The sequence below is a fragment of the Haliotis rubra genome, unplaced genomic scaffold, assembly GCF_003918875.1.
Source record: "Haliotis rubra isolate DU_JTF1 unplaced genomic scaffold, ASM391887v1 Scf1176, whole genome shotgun sequence".
Classification (NCBI taxonomy): domain Eukaryota; kingdom Metazoa; phylum Mollusca; class Gastropoda; order Lepetellida; family Haliotidae; genus Haliotis; species Haliotis rubra.
Window position 1 is genome coordinate 96586 of NW_025765088.1, and position 25900 is coordinate 122485.

The following is a 25900-nucleotide window of genomic DNA, read 5'->3' on the forward strand; positions in this document are numbered from 1 at the left end:
ACAATATGCAGCTGAGTGTACTTAATTTAGGTAATTGGTTAGGATTAGGTGTGGGAGACCAACCTCTTAAACCTAAAAATGACTGTTTTCATTTGAAAGCTTTCACGGAATAATTTGTGTTACCAAATTGAAACCTGAACTTTCGTGGCCATTCCTGGTCCCAGAAGATGATTTTTCTGACGAACTATATATCATAGCTGATGTTCCTTACATACGAAAACCATGGTTTAACGACAACTGCCAACAATCGAGGAAAGCACCTAAAAAGGCTGAACAGTATTTCCGTCGCCATTCTATGGTCCATAATCTAAATAGATACGAAAGCTTGAATGCAAAAACGAGGCGTACGTTTGAATAAAGTCTTGGCAAAATTATGAGTCAGGAATACATTTACGTAAGCCAATGTCCAAAGTATGGAATATGATACAAAAAATGAAAGATAAGGGTTTAAAACTAGCCTCCACCACTTTAAAAATGAAATATTATCAGATACTTCAGATATTGCAAATAAACTAGGCGAAACTTTGACTAACATCCTACATAACTAAATTTCAAAATTATCTAAAGCACTTTTAATTCTGATAATTGGGAAGATTAACATGAAATATTTTCTATCCATGAGCTTCAAAAGGTTCTGGAACAAGCTCACGATATTGCTGCAGGAACTGATAACATTTTATTATCAACTCCGGAAGCATTTACCAGAATCATGTTTAGATACTCTTTTAAATACTTTTGATAGTATTTGGTTGTCAGGAGAATTTCCTTCTTCATGGCGTGATGCTGTAATTGTTCCAATTTCTAACCTGGACGTAACCATACTGATTCTTCAAGTTGTCGACCAATTTCACTAACTAGCTGAGTTTGCAAAACCATGGAACGCATGATCAATAATTGATTAGTTTAGCACTGAGAAACCAAAGTCTACTTACTGGCATGCAATGTGGTTTCTGTAAGAGACAGAAGTACAAATGATCATTTAGTGCGTTTGGAATCGTTTGTTAAAAATGCGATAATTAGCAAAAACATACAGTGAGTGAGTGAGTGTGTGTGTGTGTGTGTGTGTGTGTGTGTGTGTGTGTGTGTGTGTGTGTGTGTGTGTGTGTGTCTCTCTCTCTCTCTCTCTGTCTCTCTCTCTCTCTCTCTCTCTCTCTCTCTCTGCTCTCTGCGTGCCTGCGTGCGTGCGTGCGTGCGTGCGTGCGTGCGTGCGTGCGTGCGTGCGTGCGTGCGTGCGAGCGAGCGAGCGAGCGAGCGAGAATGCACCTACCTTAACCTGCAAAATAACCCTGGACCCGTCTGTGCATATCGTCTCATTTTGGGACGCACTTTTATAGTTTAAAGAAAGTACGGAAAATATATTGACTGCTAAAACGGCACCCATTCCTTTCATGGCTTGCCAAAAGTAACTGGCACACAAAATTTGATGAAAATCTAAGACCCTATGCATATATGTGATACAATTGGTAATGTAAGAATACATTGTTCAAGAGGTGGGGGACTCATTAAGGTAGGTGACTAGACAAGTACTTCACGCCAAGAGGAGTATCACATTTATAGTGAGAGGACGCAGATTTGGACTAGCATCACGTCAGGAATACTTTCTTTCTAGGAAATACTTTTCGGACCTACATTTGTTATTAGTGTCTTTATTGTAATACAAGTTACGACTAATTTGTCTAACTTTGCTCAAACAGAACATTCGTAGAATGTCTGGTAAGAAGGTGTGGTGGTGGGTTTAAACGCTGTTTTAACGAAGAAAATGTCGTAATATTTCTTCAAAACTTTCAACGTGGACTACAGTCTCCTGTAGAACACCGATAGTAGCAGTATATAAAATGATTCCAATATGAGACGTGTATCTGAAGAATTGCATGGCTGATGGCAATGGAATTCAAGCATATTAAATCCATCCTCATGTTGAAAATGTGTCATGGTATTTTCAATCAAACTATTTCAAGACAATATCAAATATGATGGTTTCCAATGAAGACCTTGAAACAGATGTTTATGCAATATCAGTCGACAGCACAATGATCGATTTGTATGTTCAGTTCCACAGACTTCGTTCAATATGTCGCATTTTTCAGATCTATCAACAATGTAATAACATGGATCACGTGTAATAAATACTGCACTTATGTAACATACCTGGTGCTGCAAAGAGTAAAAACTAATTGAAAGTAAGTAGAGAACATTGGTAATGCTGAAGTTAAACATTGTCATAATTGAGAAATTATCCTTAATTTGTTGCTGATAAGCTCATCCCAAGACCTTGGATATAGCCCAATATGGAAGAAGGTAGGTTTGTCAAAGTCAAAGTCAAAGGCAGGTTTGTCTACAAATGCTATCATCAGTCAGCTTCTCCATATTTGAATGATCTCATTCACAAATATGTATCAATTATATCACTTCGATCTGCCGACCATCATCTACTTGAAGTACCAAAGTACAATCTGAAAAGGTTTGGATATAGATCCTTTTCCTGCTTGGCTGTCACTTCATGGAACTCGTTACCTCATCAAATCAAGGAGGCAGAATCCCTTGACATTTTTAAGAGGGACCTCAACACTATCTATGTAGGACTTTCTATGACTTCTGAGCACCCAGTATAACCCGCCTATGACATTTTGCAGTGACTTCACTTTGTTTGTAGCGCCATGACCTAGAATAGGTCTTCAGCAACCCATGCTTGCCACAAAAGGCGACTATGCTTGTCGTAAGAGGCGACTAACGGGATCGGGTGGTCGGGCTCGCTGACTTGGTTGACACATGTCATCGGTTCCCAATTGCGCAGATCGATGCTCATGCTGTTGATCACTGGATTGTCTGGTCCAGACTCGAATATTTACAGACCGCCGCCATATATCTGGTGTGCGGCGAATATTGCTGTTGATCTTGTCAATGATGTGATGTGATAAACAGACACCATTTGATTATTTTAGTAATTTGATAACGATTGTAATATTTATAAGAATCATACCTTTTAATCAAGAAAACAAAATGGAAATATTGATTCATTAACATTCAGTGATCTACACGAAGAACTGGTGGGTCACACAACATAGTGTGAATATCAGCAGAGCCACTGTGATATGAACTATGTGCAATGGAGTTATGGCTTTTAACTTTGGCATGTTTCTTTGGTCTCATCTTAACGTCTTCTGACTAGCCATATTTCTGTAGAACGTACATCAGAATCCTTGACTAGCTAGACTTAGGTAAGAGGTTTATCAAATTTTCTGTCAAGCAAGAAGTCTGTCGGGGTTACATTATCCTCCCCGACTCATATTCCTGGAATCATGTAAACCTTTTTCGTCGGGTTACCCGACTAGCTGGACTTCTGTGCGCCGTGTGTCATAATGTCTGACAAGATAGACTTCTGTAGATGGAACACTACATTCATTGACTAGCTAGACTTCTGTCGGTGGTTCGTCAACGCTTCTCGACTAGCTAGACTTCTGTGGGCGGAACGTCATAATCCCTGACTAGCGGCATGCTGATCTGCCGCCGAGGCCCGCCCTGAGAGCTAGGCTTGCTCCCTCCCGGCTTCATCCTGATAACTCTCCGTGAAGGAATGGCTTCAGGCGGGCTCACCAGCTCCATCCTGTCTTCTCGGAGGTAGTCGTTAACATGAGCATAAGCTATCTTCATCTCCCTCGTCATGTCAGGGCTTGACACTCTGGATCTGGTCCTTGTCTTCACGTTGGAGAGGTTCTTCCTGAGAGCCTGAATTTCTTGTCGGAGAGAGTCGATCTCTGCATCTTTCCAAACCATTTTCTTGTAGAGATGTTCAATTTGGGCATGGACCATCGCGACCTGCATTGTCAGGAAACGGAGATCGGTTCTCACTGACTGTTGGTTCGTCTTGTGATCAGATAGAGTTGGAGTGTCTCGCGTCAACACTTCACTGAGTTTCTGTATTTCCGACAAAAGGTTGGTCTTCGCCTTGTCCTCCTTCTGAAGATAGCCCTTGACAATGTCGGTAAGTGTCTTGTCACAGTATTTTGATTTCTTTACTCCAAGCAGAGCAGACACTGCCTCCTTCTCGTTGGAAGCAGACGAAGCATTCTCACGCCCGAAGTTAGCGAGCTGAAGAACCTTCTTTAAGTTCCGTTCTAGAAGAGTGACCTTGACATTGTCAGGATCACCCTCGCAACTCTCTGATTCCTCTCCAAGAAATGACCTCAATTGATGATTGATTCCTGCAATGTTGGAATTGAGCATATCAAATCTCTCCTTGAGGCGAATGATGGTTTTACTATTGGCGGTGTTAAAGTTGGCTTGCTTTTCGATGTCCGTTAGATGCTCAAACCTGAGGCGCTCTAGCTCCTTATTGAGACTCTGCACTTCAATCGTTAAACTTCGAAGTTGTTCGTCCTTATCCTTTAACTGTGCTTGGAGCTGTGCAACCTGGAAGAGAAACTATGGCCGTCAATAGAGCAGTTACACTGTTAAAATGTATTACGATCCAGATATGTTCAGGAATAGGTTTAAATCCTAAGCTGAATGTCCATTTGGTGTGTTTTAAAATCATGAAATTGGCTGTCATCTCATAACCGTCGATAATGCTAGCATAATCTCAAATGTTACAATTGGTATGTCTCCAGAAAGTGTAATCCCAAATATAACGCGTTACGTTTTGACCAATTACTAGATAGTGTGTGTTCGTGGCCTTCCTCCGTCCCAAATATGGTGATCAGCCTTCAGTTGCTGGTGATCTATAGCCCATTTTCATATTGTATTGTTGTTTATAATGATATCTTTTAATGATAGCGTACTAGTTTTAAATTAAGAGCTGTGATACTCTAGTTGTTTTACTGTCCTTTGATGACAGTTTTTATGTTCTAAATTTATTGATTTTAATGTTGATATAACTTAAATTGTTCTCGTCACGATATGGCTGAAATATTGCCGATGTGACGTTAAATATACACTCACTCACTCACTCACGCACTCACTCGTGGCCTTCCTCCGAAGAAGTCATGCCAATTTACTCTTGTCAAAGGGCTACACAAAGTGTAATTCCAGACATGACATGTTACATGTGTCCACTTTCTATATTTCATTGTGTAATCAGCAACCCATGCTTGTCGTAAGAGGCGACTTACACGATCTGATGGTGAAGTTCGCGCAACTAATGCAAGCCATCGTACCCCAAAGATCAATGCTCATAATGTAAATGACTGGGCTGTCCGGTCCAGACACCAGGCCGCCGCCACACAGTTGGAATACAGTGTGGCCTCAAGCAACAAGCTAAACAAACAATCAGACAGCAATCTTGAGGTCGGATAGCCAATAGTACTTAGTAAACTGCCCATGATAAAAGCAGACAATCAAATGACCTTGACCTAAAGGTTGACAGCATGATGAGTACCAAATGACCTTGACCTAAAGGTTGACGCCATGATGAGTACCAAATGACCTTCACTAAAGGTTGACACCAAGATGAGTACCTGAGAATGCATTGTTTGGATGGTTTCACGGAGGTGTCTCTCATGCTTGAAGTCGGCTGCTCTGGTTTTGATGACTTCGAGACGATCACCGGTCGCCGCCTGCCACGACGTCACCAACGTCTTCTCTCGAACCTGCAGATACAACGTTTTCAAGCGTCAATGTTTAAAGGCCAGAGTCTAAATGTTAAAAAACATGGGTTTCCAATTAGTCTCCCACTGGCTACTTCTCAGCAGTGTAGATGTTATCTGCCCATGAGTGACAGGATTCACATGGGGTAAGCCCCGTCTATATTTTAACCGGAAGTTGGTCGTCATCAACTAGCATTTCCTCGATAGACAGTCGATCCCGGTAGAGAGTGAGTCCCAAACTTTGTAATATTAGTTTGTATGTTCTGACAGAAGCTAACATCTTGACACAACGGCTACATAACCTCATTTAGCCTAAAAATGCACAATACGCGAAATGTATTTAATTGATTATGTTGTAAAGACGTCGAAAGTGGTCGATTTCTCGGCTTTTCTGATTCGCGCCGAAAGACGTACCAAGAAATGCTTCAAATGTACACAAAATATAATCTGTCATTGCCAAATGATATAGGGGTAATAATCCATGAATATTCAGTTTTTAAGACAATTCGATTTCAGAAATATTAACTACTTGGAAATATCAAAATCTTACAAAGTTTGGGACTCACTCTCTACCGGGATCGACTGTCTATCGAAGAAATGGTAGTTGATGACGACCAACTTCCGATTGAGCATAGACGGGGCTTAACCCCCGTGAACTTCTTTCTACTATCATATGGCTTATTATCATCATGAACCGGGAAGTCTATTTCTGGATATTTCATTGAATGGAATTGAATACTGCTTTGCTTTACCTCAACAGACAGCTTTTAAGAATCATCAAGACAATAGACTCCGTGAAGGATACTAATACAGGGTAACCTTGTTTAGAATTGAACATAGATCTGCCGTGCCGCTCTTCACGAACACACTTATAGCGAGTCAGCTAGTTTAGTTTTACTCCGCTCTTAGCACTATGCCCGCAATATCACGGCAGGGACACAGAAAACATGTTCAGCTAAAGGGGGCTGCGAGATGGCTAAATGTTGAGTGGGTCGACACGTAATGCGGAAAGACCAGGTTTGATTCTGTATGGTGACACACATGATCGAATGAGTGAGTATTGCTTAACGCCTCACCCGTGAAGGTCCGGATTAGAATGTGCCTTCAGTAACCCATGCTTGTCGTAAGAGGCGACTAACGGGATCGGGTGGTCAGGCTCGCAGACTTGGTTGACATATGTGATCGGTTCCCAATTGCGCAGATCGATGCTCATGATAACGATCACTGGATTGTCTGGTCCAGACTGGATTATTTACAGACAGCCGCCATATAGCTGGAATATTGCTGAGTGCGGCGTAAAACTAAACACACTCACTCACTTAACGCTTCATCAGCCATTTTGCAGCTACTCGCGACGAGGACACTCATGATAAAGTGTTACAGCTATTTTTGTGAGGGTGACACGCGGTCGTAAAATCACTGCTGAGGCTTCAGATTACTACAGTGGGCGGTGCCGGTCACATGTCCGCAGCTGTGATTGTATGTTGTTTTACGCCGCACTCAGCAATATTAAAGCTATATGGCGGCGGTCTGTAAATAATCGAGTCAGCAAGCCCAACCACCCGATCCCGTTAGTCGCCTTTTGCGAAAAGTATGGGCTCCTGAAGACCAGTTCTAACCCGTATCTTCACGGGTTCCAGTGCTGTGAAAGTACCATACTTTCTGATACTACGAAGACAAATGTGCGACAATGTCGACATTGTTTAACGTGGGCAACGCACGCCGGTGTACGTTTACTGAAATACGACAAACCTACATACAGAGGGCGTCAATTATGACTGCAACAACCTAACAGAGGAGGCGCGTTGAGCCAGGAGATGGTGACCCGCACGCCTACAGCGCGTAATTGGTAACGGACACCAGAAAATACGTTGTTATTTTTGGTTTCGACTGCCACTTTAGAGGTAAAATGAAAAAGTGTTGTATTATTCTTTCAACTTGGTGACTGACTGGCACGTGTTCTATGACCTTCAGATTGTATCCTTTCACAGAGTAAGCCATTCTTGGGTTCTTGTTTGTAAGCTCGTCACGGACCTTTTGTTTAGGGGTTGAGGCGAATAAAAAATGTTTGATAGAAATAATTTGTTCGCAACAGCAAAAAGCCCTCAGGACCTTCTATCACACATAATAACTGCATTTCTTAGTGAAGTGACCTCAAATATACCGAATTACTTTAAAAACGCATCATCAGTATGTCATGCTAATCGTGGAGGGTAACTATGCAAATAAAGGATTGCTAGCAATTTTTATTAAACTGTAACAATCAGCAAGATCCAGTTCACGAAGATTCATTCAATGACAGCGCAGGTTACGTTCGAAAGGACATGGGGGTCAAATGGAAATTAACCAGAAGATTGGAACGTGCAAATTGTCAGTAACGGGTATGCCCACCGTTGGCAGTAATGACTGTTTCACATCGACGTCTAAGAGAGAAGACGACCTGTCTCGTTAGATCTTGGGTATCTGTTGCTATACATGTTATAATGACGTTTCGAGTTGACGGACGTTGACTGGCGGGCGTCCCATTGCAATTCTATTAACGATGGGTGTTCAATGGGTGCTAAATCTAGGGAAAGTGGAGGAAAATCAGGCACAGCGATATTCTGTCGAGTCACAAAGTCCATCGTGTGCCCCGCTGTGTGTGCTCGGGCATTGTCTTGTTGTGACGTGTGTAGTCGGAGATGGGCGGCCATATTGGAAATGACGTAAGTCCGTAACGTTGAGACACACGAACTCGGCCGTCACCGTGACTGCTATGGAAACGGGACTCATCTGTGAAGGGTACACCGTGCCACTGTCGTCCATCGGCGATGTCTCCGAACCCACTCCAATCGACGCTGTCCGTGTGTCAGAAAAGGGCCGTTGAGGGGACGCCGAGCGTTGAGTCCATGTTACCGTTGACGACTTCGTACAGTTGCCAGACTGATAACACCTCGTCTCCCTCGAATGTCTGAAGCTTTACGTGTGGCAGGCAGAAATGGATGACGGACAGAACAATATGGCGATCCTGTCGGGGGTTGTCACACGTGGCTGTCAAGGACGTGGACGTTCGATGGTGCGTAAGCCTGCTGCAGACGTTGGCGCAGTCTAACAATATTTGAATTGTGGCCACTGAATCTCTGAGCCGCCAGGCGGGGAGATATTCCTGCATTAAGGCAAGGCGCCGCTCTCTTTCGCTCCTGAACCGATAGGCGTAGCATCGCAGTAGCGTCACTTGACGTTGGATCAGTTAATTGAATTACAGCTCGCACAGGATCCCATGTGATTGGGATAACCACCGAGTCACAAAGCACATGCATTTCGTGTAATTAACGTCAACGTTAAAGATCTTCTGCATTATCGCGTTCTGGTGCACTCAAAACAACTTGTGTTTCCCTTGACACCCTTTCGCGACGTTATACGACCCTACAATTCATTTTTCCCGTCATGAGCAGCTTTGATGAAAAGATTTGGGTGATGCGTTTCTGTGTGAAACAAAACTCTATTGTGCAACTAAATCTATTCACAGTCGAAACAACATGCTATTTCAAACCCAGCGTTGTTACCATGCTGTCCAGGCACGTGATCAACTTCTTCCGGATATCGTCTGGTATTCTCTCCAAGATGGCGGGAAACCGATTCGCGATCGTTTCCTCCATATCCGAGTAACTGGACTCTGAAATCAATCACAGTATCGTATTGATTTACGTCGATATTGTTTCCACAACGGTTCTAGACATTAACGCGCCTTACCACTGATATAAGTTGTGGTCGGGTCGTGGCAGTGTTTAGATAGATGATATGTGGTATGTGGCGTTCCTCATATCGTCCTACTGACCTTCTCAATATCAACCTCCGTAAATGATATCGGATAGGAATAAGTAGCCGATGCCAAGCAACACTCACTTCTATACCACTTCACAATGGCCAGGAAACAGTGGCTGGTGCCTAGCAACACTCACTTCTATACATACCCCTTCACAATGGCCAGGAAACAGTGGCTGGTGCCTAGCAACACTAACCTTCATCCCACATCACATCGGCTAGGAAACAGGAAACAGTGGCAGGTGCCTAGCAACACTAACCTTCATCCCACATCACATCGGCTAGGAAACAGTGTTCGGTGCCTAGCAACACTAACCTTCATCCCACATCACATCGGCCAGGAAACAGTGTTCGGTGCCTAGCAACACTAACCTTCATCCCACATCACATCGGCTAGGAAACAGTGTTCGGTGCCTAGCAACACTAACCTTCATCCCACATCACATCGGCTAGAAACTAACCTTTCGGTGCCTAGCAACACTAACCTTCATCCCACATCACATCGGCCGGGAAACAGTGGCCGGTTTACAGCATCACATCGGCCTTCATCCCACATCACATCGGCTAGGACAACATCGGCCAGGTGTTCGGTGCCTAGCAACACTAACCTTCATCCGACATCACATCGGCTAGGAAACAGTGTTCGGTGCCTAGCAACACTAACCTTCATCCCACATCACATCGGCCAGGAAACAGTGTTCGGTGCCTAGCAACACTAACCTTCATCCCACATCACATCGGCCAGGAAACGGTGGCCGGTGCCAGGAAACAGTGGATGGTGCCTAGCAACACTAACCTTCATCCCACATCACATCGGCTAGGAAACAGTGGCCGGTGCCTAGCAACACTAACCTTTACCCCACATCACATCGGCCAGGAAACAGTGGCCGGTGCCTAGCAACACTAACCTTCATCCCACATCACATCGGCCAGGAAACAGTGGATGGTGCCTAGCAACACTAACCTTCATCCCACATCACATCGGCTAGGAAACAGTGTTCGGTGCCTAGCAACACTAACCTTCATCCCACATCACATCGGCTAGGAAACAGTGGCCGGTGCCTAGCAACACTAACCTTCATCCCACATCACATCGGCCAGGAAACAGTGGCCGGTGCCTAGCAACACTAACCTTCACCCCACATCACATCGGCCAGGAAGTAGTGGCTGGTGCCTAGCAACACTAACCTTCATCCCACATCACATCGGCCAGGAAACATTGGCCGGTGCCTAGCAACACTAACCTTCATCCCACATCACATCGGCCAGGAAACAGTGGCCGGTGCCTAGCAACACTCGCCGGAAGCGCCTGAAAGCAGCACTGGTCCTCAGTTGCAGAGCACTCATCAACCTCTCCGCTCTCTCTTCGCGACTCAGTCCATCTTCCTGTGGAATAAAGGAAAATGTTTGTCAAGAATCATATTTGTGACTTTAGGACATGAGTTGACATCAGAAAGTATGGCCAATACAACCCAGCATGACGATGGGAAAGGTTTGTGCAGAGAAAGGTAAACAGTCGAACTTCGTTATTCAGGACGGCGGGTGTCACGTGACAGTCTTGTTTATGCATCAGAGTACTGATAAATATCTATAACGTCGGTTCATTCTTGTAGACGTAAAATGTTGAAGACGGTGAAAACAGAATTTAGAAAAATAGGTACACGAAAACTAATGGTGGGAAAAACAACTTTACAATCAGTTGCTCAGGATCTAGTGTCCGTGGAATCGAATGCAAAAGGCGGCGGTGGATTCGCCAAGTGTTTAATGCGTTCGCTCGTCACGCCGAAACTCGGTTTCGATTCCCCACATGGGTTCAATATGTGAAGCCCATTTCTTGTGTCCCCGTCGTTCTTGTGTCCCCGTCGTGATAGTTCCGGAATAGTGGTGAAAGCAGCGTGAAACTGAACTCACTCACTCACTTGAATGCAAATGATGTTACGACTATCAGCATGGTGGCACGTGACCAGCAAAACCTGTTTATTCCTCTAGAACCTTAGCTGGTTTAATATTTTAATCTTTCCTCAAACATTAAATGCTGTTCAAAACCATCTCGCACTCATTTTGCATGCAAGGTGAGCTTCAGTACCCGGACATATTTCAGAGATTGTTGTGAGGGTTTTTTTGCATTAGAAACATCCAATCGTCCTATATACGCATGCCGTATAATATAAAACTGTTCGTCCTCTTTCTTATGTTCAGACGCCAGAATTGATTTTTCAAGCTGGCATTTCACACTCGTCTCATTCAGCACTGTAGGGGCCATGATGATTATACCTCGACAATAGCATGGATCACGATCGTGTCTGAATGTAACGCGCAAGGCCTAATGAAGTCTGTTGCATTATGTTAAAATCCCTTCGGCCGGTGAGGTGATTCCCGTACAATACACCTGTTTGCCAATCGCTTTCTAATACACACACCTACCTGTCAGGTTATAACCGTACATAGGTGACTTTTGAACATACCTGTACAATAGGTACAGAGTGATTTACCGTACCCGTATTGAAGCTTAATACCCAGTCCGGTTATCTGTGGCGATCGTGTTTCAGCAAAACTTGAGACAAGTGTTCAGTATGGCCTATAATGTGTTCTAGTATGTCTGGCTGTACACTGATGTTTGTACTGAGCGTTTAAAGTAGCTGGCTGAAGAGCTGATATGTGTGATAAATGGTCGGTGCCCCCTGTTAAACAAGGTTTGAGGAAGTTCGGCATGGCTCGTGAAAATTGAAATGACTATTTACTTACGTTAATATGTTCAGCATGCTTTGACGAGGCCATAAATTCACGGAACGTTCATTGTATGTGGCTGTACTGTTTGTTGATACATGGACTGAGCTAACGTTAACTCGAGTCGTGAAAGGTACCAATTTGTACAGCTGTCACTGACGATATATATACAATATCCGTTTCATTTTAATAGCGCTACTTAATCCTGAGGGAAAAAACAAGACAACAGTATGTATGACACGCAAAGAATACAAATGCTCATTGTAGGATCAGGGTGTTGTTTAGGTGTGTAGAGGTGTTGCGGTGGCTCCATTTCTGAGAGACCTGTGTACAAATAAAGTGATATAAGTATATATCCACCAGGCTCTGTGAGTGACGACTGCCACATATTGATTAATATATCCACCAGTGTATGTGAGTGACGACTGCCACACTGTGATGTATATATCCACCAGTGTATGTGAGTGACGACTGCCACACTGTGATGTATATATCCACCAGTGCATGTGAGTGACGACTGCCACACTGTGATGTATATATCCACCAGTGTATGTGAGTGACGACTGACACACTGTGATGTATATATCCACCAGTGTATGTGAGTGACGACTGCCACACTGTGATGTATATATCCACCAGTGTCTGTGAGTGACGACTGCCACACAGTGATGTATATATCCACCAGTGTCTGTGAGTGACGACTGCCACACAGTGATGTATATATCCGCCAGTGTCTATGAGTGACGACTGCCACACAGTGATGTATATATCCACCAGTGTCTGTGAGTGACGACTGCCACATAGTGATGTATATATCCACCAGTGTCTGTGAGTGACGACTGCCACCGTGATGTACACTGTGATGTATATATCCACCAGTGTCTGTGAGTGACGACTGTATATATCCACACTGTGATGTATATATCCACCAGTGTCTGTGAGTGACGACTGCCACACTGTGATGTATATATCCACCAGTGTCTGTGAGTGACGACTGCCACACTGTGATGTATATATCCACCAGTGTCTGTGAGTGACGACTGCCACACTGTGATGTATATATCCACCAGTGTCTGTGAGTGACGACTGCCACATATTGATGTATATATCCACCAGTGTCTGTGAGTGACGACTGCCACATATTGATGTATATATCCACCAGTGTCTGTGAGTGACGACTGCCACACTGTGATGTATATATCCACCAGTGTCTGTGAGTGACGACTGACACACTGTGATGTATATATCAACCAGTGTCTGTGAGTGACGACTGCCACATATTGATGTATATATCCTCCAGTGTCTGTGAGTGACGACTCACACACTGTGATGTATATATCAACAAGTGTCTGTGAGTGACGACTGTCGAGTGATGTATATATCCACCAGTGTCTGTGGTGACGACTGACACACTGTGATGTATATATCCACCAGTGTCTGTGAGTGACGACTGCCACATATTGATGTATATATCCACCAGTGTCTGTGAGTGACGACTGCCACATATTGATGTATATATCTGTGGAGTGACGACTACCAGTGTCTGTGGGTGACGACTGCCACATATTGATGTATATATCCACCAGTGTCTGTGAGTGACGACTGCCACATATTGATGTATATATCCACCAGTGTCTGTGAGTGACGACTGCCACATATTGATGTATATATCCACCAGTGTCTGTGAGTGACGACTGACACACTGTGATGTATATATCAACCAGTGTCTGTGAGTGACGACTGCCACATATTGATGTATATATCCTCCAGTGTCTGTGAGTGACGACTCACACACTGTGATGTATATATCAACAAGTGTCTGTGAGTGACGACTGCCACACAGTGATGTATATATCCACCAGTGTCTGTGAGTGACGACTGACACACTGTGATGTATATATCCACCAGTGTATGTTGGTGACGACTGACACACAGTGATGTATATATCCACCAGTGTCTGTGAGTGACGACTGCCACATATTGATGTATATATCCACCAGTGTCGGTGAGTGACGACTGCCACATATTGATGTATATATCTACCAGTGTCTGTGGGTGACGACTGCCACACTGTGGTGTATATACCCACCAGTGTTTGTGAGTGACGACTGCTACATAGTGATGTATATATCTACCAGTGTCTGTGGGTGACGACTACCACACTGTGGTGTATATACCCACCAGTGTTTGTGAGTGACGACTGCCACACAGTGATGTATATATCCACCAGTGTCTGTGGGTGACGACTGCTACATAGTGATGTATATATCAACCAGTCTCTGTGAGTGACGACTGCCACACAGTGATGTATATATCCACCAGTCTCTGTGAGTGACGACTGCCACACAGTGATGTATATATCAACCAGTGTCTGTGAGTGACGACTGCCACATATTGATGTATATATCCACCAGTGTCTGTGAGTGACGACTGACACACTGTGATGTATATATCAACCAGTGTCTGTGAGTGACGACTGCCACATATTGATGTATATATCCACCAGTGTCTGTGAGTGACGAGTGACGACTGCCACACTGTGATGTATATATCTACCAGTGTCTATGGGTGACGACTGACACACAGTGATGTATATATCCATCAATTCCAGTGTGCATGTCCGCCAAGGGCTACTCCAGATGATCACACACGTTGACGCTATTGACAGATGCTTGCCCTCAGGAAACTAATGTTCAAAGAGATAACCAGTGGATTAATCCTGCATTAACCACGCTGATTGTACACTGACCGACGAGGTGCCCGGCCTATATATTCAGAGTAAACCTGCCCCAGCGTGTGTAGCCAGGATGCACCAGTAAATGAGTTATCTGAAAGCCTGACATATTACCATTACAATATCCCCATTCAGGAAATTAATTCCTAAATGAATGAGTTCCTTTTGAAATATTGCATTGCGATGATGGCGGGCTCAACGTGAACGGATTTAATTTGTTTAAGTTGTTGTTTGGGTTTGTTTTTCTAATTTAGTTCCTTAGGGTGTGGTGGTGGTAGGGGGTGGGTTATGGGGGTCGTGTGTCCTGGTGGAAGGAGAGCTGTATTTATTAGTGTCAGGAAACTCTCTACACCATTTCATGATCTCGTTTTGAGCAATTTTTAGCAATCTCTTATTTTAAACTAAGAAATACGACCTTTACAGTGACAGTTATTTGACAAAACTGGAACTTGGATCAAAAACATATTCACACTTTAAAGCTAAAAAGACGCCATACTTCCAGTGATTACCCCAGGGAGGACATATGTATACCTTTGAAACATATCCACGGAATGCTGCTGACAGAAAACACAATCCACGACCTAATTCTTTATGTTCACTTATGTAGCTCTGGCACCGTTCGATGTAAATCTGTTTCCCCGACAGGGATGAAACATTCGTTGCTTGGCAACCACATTAATAAACATCCCCACAAGACACCAATAAGATCAGAACCGTTTCAGGTAACTTTGATCTGTTGCCATGGTAATGGATGTTTTCGTGTTGTATTGATTTTGTTTGATTTAGGACAGAGCAGTAATGATAGTTTGTTAAACTATCTGAAGCCCAGGTGTTCGTGCTCGCGATCAGTACCACGTACCGGCATTGACTTGTATATAGTTTCAGTAATGAACAAGCTGCTTACAGTGGCATGTGACTTAGAGAAACGAAGGTGTATAAACACAACCTGATTAACGAATCTCATGTGTGCGTGTGCGTGTCTGTCTTTCTGTGTACCCGTATTTATCATCCAAAACTGTGTTTCACAGGAGATATTGCTTGTGTGGGATCAAACGATATCTTCTAGGAGGATGAGATTTTGTACAATGCCCTGACAAGGTGATGACGTCATGAACTTAATGACGTCACAATACCATTGCATCGCTGCACTGCAAGTATAATGGCAGAACCGTGTTCAGAGATGTACATTTTCCATTGAAAACTATTGAAGAGTGATTTTTTATGATAAATAGAATCTCATCCTCATGTCTTCTGATGTCAAATATATCAACAAACGTTGATAAAAGTAAAAATATCCTCGACAAGCCTCGGATATTTGTAACTCGTGGTGATATATTTGATATCAAAAGACACTCAGGTGAGATTCTCTATGTATGTGTGTACGTCTGTATGTGTGTGTGTCTCTCTCTCTCTCTCTCTCTCTCTCTCTCTCTCTCTCTCTCTCTCTCTCTCTCTCTCTCTCTCTCTCTCTCTCTCTCTCTCTCTCTCTCTCTGTATGTATGTCGGTGCCTGTTGATGTGTGCGTCTGTGTATGGTTGTGTCGAATGTGTATCTGTCTGTATTTGTGCATGTGTCTTGGTGTATGTGTTCTCATGTGTCTTGGTGTATGTGTTCTCGTGTGCCTTGGTGTATGTGTTCTTTTGTAATTTGGTGTATGTGTTCTCATGTATCTGGTGTATGTGTCTTGGTGTATGTGTCCTAATGTGTTTCTAGGAGGATGAGATTTTGTACAATGCCCTGACAAGGTGATGACGTCATGAACTTAATGACGTCACAATACCATTGCATCGCTTCAAGTATAAAATGGCAGAACCGTGTTCAGAGATGTACATTTTTCATTGAAAACTATTGAAGAGTGATTTTTTATGATAAATAGAATCTCATCCTCATGTCTTCTGATGTCAAATATATCTGTCTTGGTGTATGTGTCTTGGTGTATGTGTTCTCATGTGTCTTGGTGTATGTGTCTTGGTGTATTTGATCGCATGTGTCTTGATGTATGTGTTCTCATGTGTCTTGGTGTATGTGTTCTCATGTGTCTTGGTGTATGTGTCTTGGTGTATTTGTTCTCATGTGTCTTGATGTATGTGTTCTCATGTGTCTTGGTGTATGTGTTCTCATGTGTCTTGGTGTATGTGTTCTCATGTGTCTTGGTGTATGTGTTCTCATGTGTCTTGGTGTATGTGTCTTGGTGTATGTGTTCTCATGTGTCTTGGTGTATTTGTTCTCATGTGTCTTGATGTATGTGTTCTCATGTGTCTTGGTGTATGTGTCTTGGTGTATGTGTTCTCATGTGTCTTGGTGTATGTGTTCTCATGTGTCTTGGTGTATGTGTCTTGATGTATTTGTTCTCATGTGTCTTGGTGTATGTGTCTTGGTGTATGTGTTCTCTTGTGTCTTGGTGTATGTGTTCTCTTGTGTCTTGGTGTATGTGTTCTCTTGTGTCTTGGTGTATGTGTTCTTTTGTGTCTTGGTGTATGTGTTCTCGTGTGTCTTGGTGTATGTGTTCGCTTGTGTCTTGGTGTATGTGTCTTGGTGTATGTGTTCTCATGTGTCTTGGTGTATGTGTCTTGGTGTATGTGTTCTCATGTGTCTTTGTGTATGTGTCTTGGTGCATGTGTTCTCATGTGTCTTGGTGTATGTGTTCTCATGTGTCTTCGTGTATGTGTCTTGGTGTGTTTGTTCTCATGTGTCTTGATGTATGTGTTCTCATGTGTCTTGGTGTATGTGTTCTCATGGGTCTTGGTGTATGTGTCTTGGTGTATGTGTTCTCATGTCTTGGTGTATGTGTTCTCATGTGTCTTGGTGTATGTGTTCTTTTGTGTCTTGGTGTATGTGTTCTCGTGTGTCTTGGTGTATGTGTTCTCATGTGTCTTGGTGTATGTGTCTTGGTGTATGTGTTCTCATGTGTCTTTGTGTATGAGTCTTGGTGCATGTGTTCACGTATGTCTTGGTGTAAGTGTCTGAGCGTTTCGTGTTCAAGTATGTGTTTCTGTGGGTGTTGGGGAGGGTTGGACGTGACTCGATACATTTAATAGACATATGTAATTTGTCTATAAGCTAATATAAGTAAAGCGATGTACGGTTTGAATGTTATTTTCAGCTTCTGCTTCAACTTGCAAACTGTCATGCAAACTGTTACTGCTAGTTGACTTGAGGGCTGCTATAAGATCGATAATCGGAAATATCGTCTAAAGGAAAAATTTACTAAAAATGTATGTCTTTCAGAGATTTTTTGGCATTTTTGCGAAGGTACTTCTCCTATAATTATCGATAATCGGTCTGTATTTAGTTAACGATTATCGCTCTCTATCATCTACATCGATACCCAGTCCTAGTTGGAGTGACATCCATACATTCCACTTGGGCATCGGAACAGATCCAGTCATCCCATCAGCAAAGTCAAGTTCATATATCAACTATGGATAACATCTCTTCATCGAATACTCCAGAGAATTGAAGACTTTTGTTGAAAAGGACATGTCTGGTGAATAATCAGTGAGGATTTGGTCCGGCAAGGCAATGCTGCCACGGCGATCTTTACTGGCCGTAGGTTCCGGTAGGAAATCCCTGATGAAATGTTAGACATTCCGCCTGTTCCTTGCTCTTCATTATGGAACCGTAGCCATGGATTACCTGCACCTTCAATGTTAGACATTACGCCTGTTCGTTGCTCTTCAGACCCAGCATGTCTAAATCATGTCTAGCACTTTGTGAAGACGACGTCTTTTTACGGAGACACAGATACCCTCAGTTTAAACGTTGGCAATGATTTTGCCAACATTGCCAACGTTGGGCTATTCCGAATGCTATCTGGGGATGTGGCCCAACTAGAGTCTTGAGCCAAACTACAGAGAAACTTGTCAGTGGCTTTGTTTGTTTATTTGTTTGTTTGTTTGTTTGTTTGTTTGCCTGAAGCCACAGTATACCTAAACCATATCGCGATGTCTGTAAATAGTTGAGTCTGGACCAGTCAAACCATTGATTGGTATTACGACCAACGACCTCTGCTGTTGGAGTGTGATGGCACGCTATCAACTAAGCCACCATACGATCACCTAACTACATGACATGTTAACGGGGACCTCTTTTTGGAGAAGTCATTGCGCCGCTGAGTAGTTCAAGGTGGACGGGTTTTCCGATATACTGACTCACCCACGACATAACTATGTGATAGAATCAGTTGTGGCTAGAAAGGGTTTTACCAGAAAGCTAACCCTTAACGGCGTCGAACCCTGCTCAGGCCGAGGCAGATTCCAGAGGCAAGGGAGATTACTGACTAAGAAAGTCCTTTAAACGGCGTCGAACCCTACGTTCTGATACATTGTCTGAACATCGGTAACAGCAAATGGTAACAGATTTCTTCCTTGACGTTGTCGGGTTGACTGCATGTGTATAACTGACATCTACATAGTGTATGTCGGTCGTTTAAAAGTCAGTGTATGTCCCTATGACTCGGTAAGAATGGTCGAGAACTGTGTTACGTTCTGATACATTGTCTGAACATCGGTAACTCAAATGGTAACAGATTTCTCCTTGCGGTGGGTCGGGTTGACTGCATAAAGCGTTGGCTCGACACGCCGAAGACCCGGGTTCGAATCCTACATACAATGAGTGAAGCCCATTTCTGGTGTCCCCGCCGTGATATTGCTGGAATATTGCTAAAAGCGGCGTAAAACCAAACTGTCAGTCAGTCAGTCTCTGTATGTGTGTACGTATGCGTGTGTATCTCTCTATATTGTGTCTCTGTCTCTCTCTCTCTCTCTCTCTCTCTCTCTCTCTCTCTCTCTGTGAGAGAGAGAGCGTGTGTTTTATGTGGCGCGCGTGTGTGTGTGCGTCTGCGTGTCTGCGTAACAGGTGCGTGAGGCTGCGTGCGTGCGTGTGTGTGTGTGTTTTATGTGGCGTGTGTGTGTGTGTGTGTGCGCGCGTGCGCGTGTGAGTAGGTTGTGAAAATGAAGGTCAGCAGTTGGCTCAACAATCTGTTTCTATATTGAATGCGCGTATAGCCGCAGCCGGAATATATGACTCCCTTGACATAGCAATGACCCCATTGCTTACACAGCAATTGTATGGCAAACACAGGCGATTGTGTGACCACTCGGACCCTTTGTTGTTCTAGATTTACTATAGGTAGTTAAATAAACACTTGATCACATTTTATGATAACCTTCTCTTGTTCCCGTTGTGTTCTCACTGAAGGCAAATATCCATGCCACATTTGGTACAGTTAGTTTTCTACGAAATGGGATTACTTTGATCCACAATGGATAGCTGATAGAAATAATGCTGTAGGAACAACATAGACAACAGATTTGAGCTCGTATCATATGATCTCGGTAGAGCGCACACTTGGGGTTCGATGAGGGGCTACGTCATACAAAGGACATTAAAGGTGGTGCTTGTTGTTGCTCTGCCTCGCGTTAAGGGGACAAGGCAAAGAGTCAGTATACTCCATCTGAGTTGGATATCCAGGTAAAGTGCACGATGGTAGTTCAGCGGGTTAACACACTGAAGGTGAGGTGAGGTGAAATTGGGTTTTACGTCGTACTTGAGGATATTTCGCTCATATGACGACGTGCATGCATGTGTATGTGTATGTGAGGCTGCTTGTACTAGCCCACACTTAAGCTGGTTTTATAGTGCTAGCCCACTTAGAAACCATGCCACAGTGAAGCATGAATACCTCACTCAGACACATTATACTGACTCCGAGCCGACCAGTCCTTATTGTACCTATTAATACCGAGCGCCAGTCAGGGACCAACAAGTACCATATTTTGACGTCTTATTGGTATGACGCGATCGGGGATCGAACCCGCCACCTTCCGCTCTCCGGGCGGACGCTCTAACCACTACACCACGGAGGCGGTCAACACACTGAAGGGGCGGTGGTATAGGCTAATGGCTACAGCGTCCATACCATACGGCCTAAAACCATACTCACTCACTCACTAGACTCTACACTGGCGACCTATGTAATTAGGGGTGCGAACATATATATGATGAAAGAAATGAATTTCACTTAGATTGCAAATGTCTGATCACAGAAATGACGTCAGGTATGATCCGAGAAACGACTCTCACCTTAACGTCATATATCTGTCACAGACACAACGTCACAGACGGGTTCATAATCACAGAATCACGTTTGGACATTGGACATTAGAAATAATAACAGATAAATGTCATGACCAACGTCTTTTGAATGGCGGTTCCACAGCAAATAATATGCTTATTGCAAGAGCCGACTTAATAGATCGGTGGTCAGGCTCGATGACTTAGCTTATTGTGTGGCATCGTACCCCGAGGACGTGGTTCGTTCGTCATAATATCAACCACTGGTTTCTTTGGTTGGTTGGTTGATTTGTTGTTTTACGCCGCACTCAGCAGTATTCCAGCTATATGGCGGCGGTATGTAAATAATCGAGTCTGGACCAGACAATCCAGTGATCAGAAGCATGAGCATCGATCTAAGCAATTGGGATGCGATGACATGTGTCAACCAAGTCAACGAGCCTGACCACCTGATCCCGTTAGTCGCCTCTTACGACAAGCATGGGTTGCTGAAGACCTATTCTAACTCGGATCTTCACGAGTGGGTTTCTTTGGTCCAGACTCGAGTTTCAAAAGGCCGTGGAATGATTTTGTTTAGAAACAAACAAACGTAAAGTCAAATGTCCTAAAGATCTTACTAACTCACCTTAACATCAGCAATCATTGACTGTGGCAGCACCTTCTCCTTCAGCAACAAGTCGTAGAAGTCGTCAGTGAGGATGAGGTTCTTCGTCAGGAGCATCCTGTTCCTCTCCATGATGTTCCGATACCTCTCATCCATTTTGCTATAGTCCAAATAATTATATGATTCGACTGCAGGTATAACTTATGGCGCTTCTCGCCTCCTTCACTGTTGTCATATAAACCTCAGTGATTTGAGTTACAGACTCTGAATCACAACCTGTTTACAAACAATTGTAAATGTTTGATTCAAAGTAACATCGCCAAACACATAAACAATTTACCTGCCTCCTGTCAGTAAATGAATATGTACAGGTATACGTAAAGCATTGCCAGTGAAGGAAAATAGGTTTCAATTGAATAAGCCAGTGTATGTTCGCTCAGCACATGACCGGTATGATAGCGCTTCCTCCCAGATATGTTCGGGGATAGCTGATCACGTTAGATCGCATCAATCGATTCGTGGGCTGAACGCAGTCGGAGACAATCACTCACGTGTGTGTTGTCACTGACGGAGATGCCTCCTCCACAATGATATGATACGTCTTAATTGATTTGTGATTAATCTCAATTTGTAGCATCTCCCTCTCCCGCAAAGGATCTTGTTCCGAAACATTTAGATTATCAGCGAACCATTCAGATGTGCTTCCGTACCATGTGTTCAATCTGGTAGGTGTCAGGTGTCGGTATTGCCTATAGTACGTTTGGTCGGTCGGGCCTGCTGAGATAACAAACTGGTTCGGAGTTAACGCACCTTGGGATCCATCTTGGTCAGAACTACATCAAATGGACTGAAGTTCTAAGTGAACAAAACCTTTCTTGTCTTCTCGTGTGGTAAGAAGTTTACATTAATGATGGCTATAGTTCACAATTATTTCTGACATAAGTAATATTCTCGTCTGCGTCAAAATTAGGTCTTACGACAACGGTGTGCTCGTGTCAAAGCACTCAGATTCCAGAAGACGTTCATACTCCAACAACAGGTGAAAATTAAAAAAAAGGTTCACGTTTCAATAAAATGTTCAGTTCGAATTCTAACCTCAGGTTCAGATTCCATTCATCGGTTCTCCTTCCCAAAATCGGTTCAGTTCCCAACTATTGGCTCAGTTCCCCATAATCGCTTCAGACTGCAATGATCTGTTCAGATTCCAACAATTGTAGATCTTAACAAATGGTTCACTTTCCCACAATCTGCTCAGTTTCCTATGATCGGTTCAAATTCACATCGGTTCAGATTCCAGTCATCAGGCCTCCTTCCAACAATCGATTCAGTTCCCAACAGTTGACTCCGCTCAGCGTAGATTCCAACAATCGTTATAGATCCCATCAACTGGTTCACTTCCCAACAGTCGGTTCAGATTCCTACGATCGGTTCAGATTGTCCGTGTCAGATATCGGTATTAATCAGCTCGGTTTAAGTGTTCAGATCGCATTGTTCAGTCCAATAATACACATGACAATACGAAGTATCAGCCAGTGTTGTTCCCTTGAAGACACAACAGTTAACCATGTACAACACACACTCAGCTCCCGGTGACCGACTGACCAGTCCAATCCAACATTCTGACCACGCTGTCAATACAGGGACTGCCACAAGTATCTTCACAAACAACCACGAAGTTTTCTCTTCAATTACAAATCAGCTAAATGAGTGGATTCATATCGCCCGTTTACACGTTCTTCACAACCGTTGACGTTGTTGTACACCCTCACGGACGTCGTCACACCTACACCGTTATCCCGACAACCACTGTCGACCCCCAACCCCGAACAAATAGTTTCACACGGTCCTGAAGTTCAGCATTCAATACAGCGAGGTACCGCCTCGCCGTCTCCTAATTATGACATACGCACCAGCACGTGTATATTACAAAGCCACTCCCCCTTGTATATTGCAGTGTTGACAGTAGGACTTGACATAGCTGTTATGTTAGCTGTCTATATGACACGCTGTACCAAGAGAATCGTGGAATCGCAACGATTATATATACTGAATATCTAAACCAACCCTTTATATCACTCATTTAACGCGTCTTTAAAAAGGGTCAGATAATAATTATTCATTTTACCTCGGCGTTTCGATCATGCACCTTTCAAATTGAAACTCATTTTGTATTACAAAGTCGGCAGTAAACAGTACGTTAGAATTAATCAAATATGGAGTGAACGCCTCTTGAAATGTGTTATTGAATGTAGGACTTGCTCAGGGTGCATTTCTATGTCGGGCATTACAATGCTGTATACAGAAGTATGTGGTATCAGGTTGCATTGCTCGTGTATGATGTATATAAATTATTCAACCTTTCCGACAGAGTGTATAACTCATTGTAACTATATACAGACCTGTCAGTAAGACGGCAATGGTTTCCCACAAGTATTGTTTCAACCAATCTGTTTATGTTCCTTCCTTGCAGAAGTCTCCTAATCTTACCTGTTAGAAACAAACCAACCGCCACTAATTGTGTAGGCACATTACTCACCTGTCAAGCAATCGATTAGTTTTCGAAGATAGGCCAAATTGCGGGCAGCTACTTCAACCCTGTAGAGTCCAGCATTCATTCATTCATTCATTTTTATTTAGTTTGTAAAACAGAAAATTTAGACATGGACACACACATATATACACACACACATATTTACACACATATACATACGTATATTTGTGCGTGCATGTGTTTGTCTAAATAAATATATAGACAGACAAAGTTGGTTTACCGGCGCTTCGAACATTTCGATCATTAAACAAGGTTTCAGTTTGATGTGAGACATTCCGATGCTTATGGGTCCGGTGAAAACCACGAGGACAGTGTTGAATATACCAAGGATGTGAATCAGGTTAAGTCTGGGTTTCGACCTCATGGAATCCTGGTACGTGTAAGGGATGCTACTCTGCATAGAGAAATAAGGATGTAGACCTTTGGACAACCCTTGGCCCTAGCATATGATGATGACACATATGATGACAGCTTTGTTATTTCCCAAGACTGACTGACTGAGTTTGGTTTTACGCCGCTTTTAGCAATATTCCAGCAACATGTTACCTTTCATCAGAAAGCGTGTTTCTATCTGTGCATGAAGAATTCACACGAGATGCACCAGATTGGAAAGTAAAATTTCAAACTGCTAACAGGACCACACACAACCATATAATGGATATACTGTTCAAACCTGAGCAAAATTCAACTCACTCACACACTTCTCTGAGCAAGTGTGGCCCAGACGGCTGAGTGGTAGCAATTCCTTGCAGAGTTACGCACCTTGGGCACGCTAGTAACCCATCATTTGAACTGCCTATTTGTCAGCACCATAACTGGTGGGTTTCACCAAAGTGATAAACGCTTGAGACCCGCATTGCTTCCAACTTTTTATCCAAAAATAAGTGAGTGAGTGCGGTTTTACGCCACTTTTACCAATATTCCAGGAATATCACGGCGCGAGCACGAGAAATGGACTTCACACATTGTACTGGTGGAGAATCGAACCCGGGCCTTCGGCGTGACGAACGAACGCTTTAACCACTAGGCTACCCTACCGTTCCGTCCAAGATTAAGCGGACACTGTGTGATAAAACAGTAAAACTTAAAAGCGGCGGTAAACCCAAATCACACTCATTCATTGTTATTTACTTATCACTCCGCGAAGAATAGAGCAGTCAGCCAGATTAGAGGTCTCTGTTAAGATCTGCCCTCGGTGAATCTGTCCTCACTGGTTCCATAAACACTTAGCGGCTCTCGAGAGTGTAGTGTTCTTGACAGTCTACATTGATATTGTTTTAGTGATGTTTGTGTATGAGATAGACGTGCCCTGTAAACACTTCACACAACACTCCAGGGTGTTGTTTATAAAGCGATCATAACGCTAAGGTGGTCGTAACTCCCATACTATGCACAGTCTAGCCATACCACACCTGTGCTTAAGGACTTGCACTGGCTACCTGCACGTCAGAAAATTGCTTTTAAAGTTCTCTGCATCACCTATAAGTGTGTAACTGGTGCTGCTCCTGACTATCTCTGTGACATACTGCAGCTGTACACACCAGCAAGATCTCCCAGATCCGCGTCGCACAACCTCTTATGTGTACCCAGATTCAGAACAATCAGGTTTGGCCAAAGATCCTTGGTGTTCTATGCAGCCACGGAATGGAACAGCCTTCCACACACTCTTAGAACTGCACCATCATACTCAGCATTCAGATTATACCTGAAAACTTATCTGTTCCAAAAAGCCTATCCTACACGTTGAAGTGTATCAAATGAACTTATTTTTATCCTGTGCTTTGCGACTTTGAATATTGGGCGCTTCGAGCATGCATTATGCG

The 25900-nt window shown here is 43.4% G+C and overlaps 1 protein-coding gene across 1 annotated transcript; it reads right to left on the reverse strand.

Moving 5' to 3' along the window:
• Window positions 1–3001: 3001 nt before the first annotated feature.
• LOC124258755 (liprin-alpha-like) lies at window positions 3002–22639 on the reverse strand. Its single transcript, XM_046692840.1, has 6 exons — window positions 21548–22639; window positions 10631–10772; window positions 9584–9604; window positions 9128–9237; window positions 5454–5585; window positions 3002–4410 (listed from the first exon to the last, which is right to left on the reverse strand). The coding sequence occupies exons 1-6, from the start codon at window positions 21680–21682 to the stop codon at window positions 3451–3453; spliced, it is 1500 nt and encodes a 499-aa protein (XP_046548796.1). The 5' UTR covers window positions 21683–22639; the 3' UTR covers window positions 3002–3450.
• Between the last annotated feature and the right edge of the window lie 3261 nt (window positions 22640–25900).